Below are 1,341 nucleotides of genomic sequence, written 5' to 3' on the forward strand. Positions count from 1 at the left end.
TCCCAGCCTTGGCCCGCCCCAGGGCGCATGCGCAAACGCCTGCAGGAGCGGAGCAGGCGGGGCTGACGCCCACGTGGCGGGGCGGGGTGGGGTGGGGGAGCCCGGGAAGCGAGGGACACGGGGAGCGGGGAGGGGCCGGGGGAGTGAGGAGGCGGGGCAGCTTTCTCTAGGCCGCGCTTCGGCTCTCGCGGGCGTCCGGCGCGGGATTGTAACTACCTGGCGGCGGGAGAAGTAGCTCTCGAGCCAAGGGACGTGCGACTACCCTCGCGTGGTCATGGAGGCGCGGCGGCCGCCGCTACCCGCGACGACTTCGGCCCCTGGCCGGAGCCGAAAGCTACTGCTGCTGCCGCTGCTGCTGTTCCTGCTGCCGGCCAAAGCTCTACGGGGCTTGGACGCGGAGGAGAGGCCCCGAACCCGCGAAGAGGAGTGCCACTTCTACGCGGGTGGACAAGTGTACCCGGGGGAGGCGTCCCGGGTTTCGGTCGCCGACCACTCCCTGCACCTCAGCAAAGCCAAGAGTAGGTGGTGCCCTGCCAAGGCGGGGTGACCGGTGGCAGAGGGAGGCGGGAGGTGGGGAGGGCCAGGAGACACGTGTACCCTGGTTACGGTGGCTACCCGGGGGCCTGGCTTGGGCGGCACCCCCTGGGCTGCCTTCGGTCCCAGGGAGAGCCTGGCTCTCTCCTTGGGGGGTGGGGGGGATGGAAGGGGGTGCGAGGTGGGAAGAAAGGGATGGGTTCCACTAATCAGATTTTGGAAGAAGTAGTGGTTACCCCCGAAGCCACAGATGAGGGAAAGAGGATGGCACTGGTCCGGGGCTTGCAGGCGACGAGGATGTTGTGCAAACTGAAACACTTCCTCAAACATCGCAAAGAGCCTGCAGCACGTCGCGTCTGTTTTGCGATTTCGGGGAAGAATGCATTGATAAGTTGAATAATGATTCACAGACAGTTTGATTAAACAGAAAAGTGGCTAAACAAAATGCTCAGGAGGGCAAACGTTTCATTTTTCTTTTTTCTTTGATTGTTGTTGCATCTTATAAAGAAGACTATTAAAAGCCACCTTCCCAAAGACCTGTGTAGTTAATGGGTATCCTTTGTGTTTCTCAGAAATGAGGAACTTGTTACAGGGTGTACTTTGGAGGCTCTTTGTACGGAAATGGGAAAAGGGAGGTTAGAAGTAATGCATTTGGGTTGATGATAAACCTCGTGGCAAATTTGTGTCCTGCCAGTTTGGCTTTTGATTATTTGCATTTCTGTCCAGTGTACACAACTAATGGCCACTTTCAGGAAGGACACATCAGACTAAGTAGATACTGAGAAAGTTGTGGCCTGCTGCATCTGG

The 1,341-nt window shown here is 58.4% G+C and overlaps 1 protein-coding gene across 2 annotated transcripts in view; it reads left to right on the forward strand.

The window, feature by feature from the left end:
- The first annotated feature begins 163 nt into the window (after positions 1-163).
- PRDX4 (peroxiredoxin 4) overlaps positions 164-1,341 on the forward strand; it is an 18,223-nt gene continuing 17,045 nt past the window's right edge. Inside the window, exon 1 of one of the 2 annotated variants that reach the window (XM_029240856.1) lies at positions 164-518. In XM_029240856.1, the coding sequence (XP_029096689.1) occupies positions 275-518 (244 nt within the window). In that variant the 5' untranslated portion in view covers positions 164-274. The remainder of the gene's footprint in view (positions 519-1,341) is intronic. The other variant, XM_029240855.1, reaches the window with a different exon arrangement.

This window comes from Monodon monoceros, unplaced genomic scaffold, assembly GCF_005190385.1.
Source record: "Monodon monoceros isolate NGI ecotype Baffin Bay Population unplaced genomic scaffold, NGI_Narwhal_1 Super_Scaffold_22, whole genome shotgun sequence".
In the NCBI taxonomy this organism is placed as follows: Eukaryota; Metazoa; Chordata; class Mammalia; order Artiodactyla; family Monodontidae; genus Monodon; species Monodon monoceros.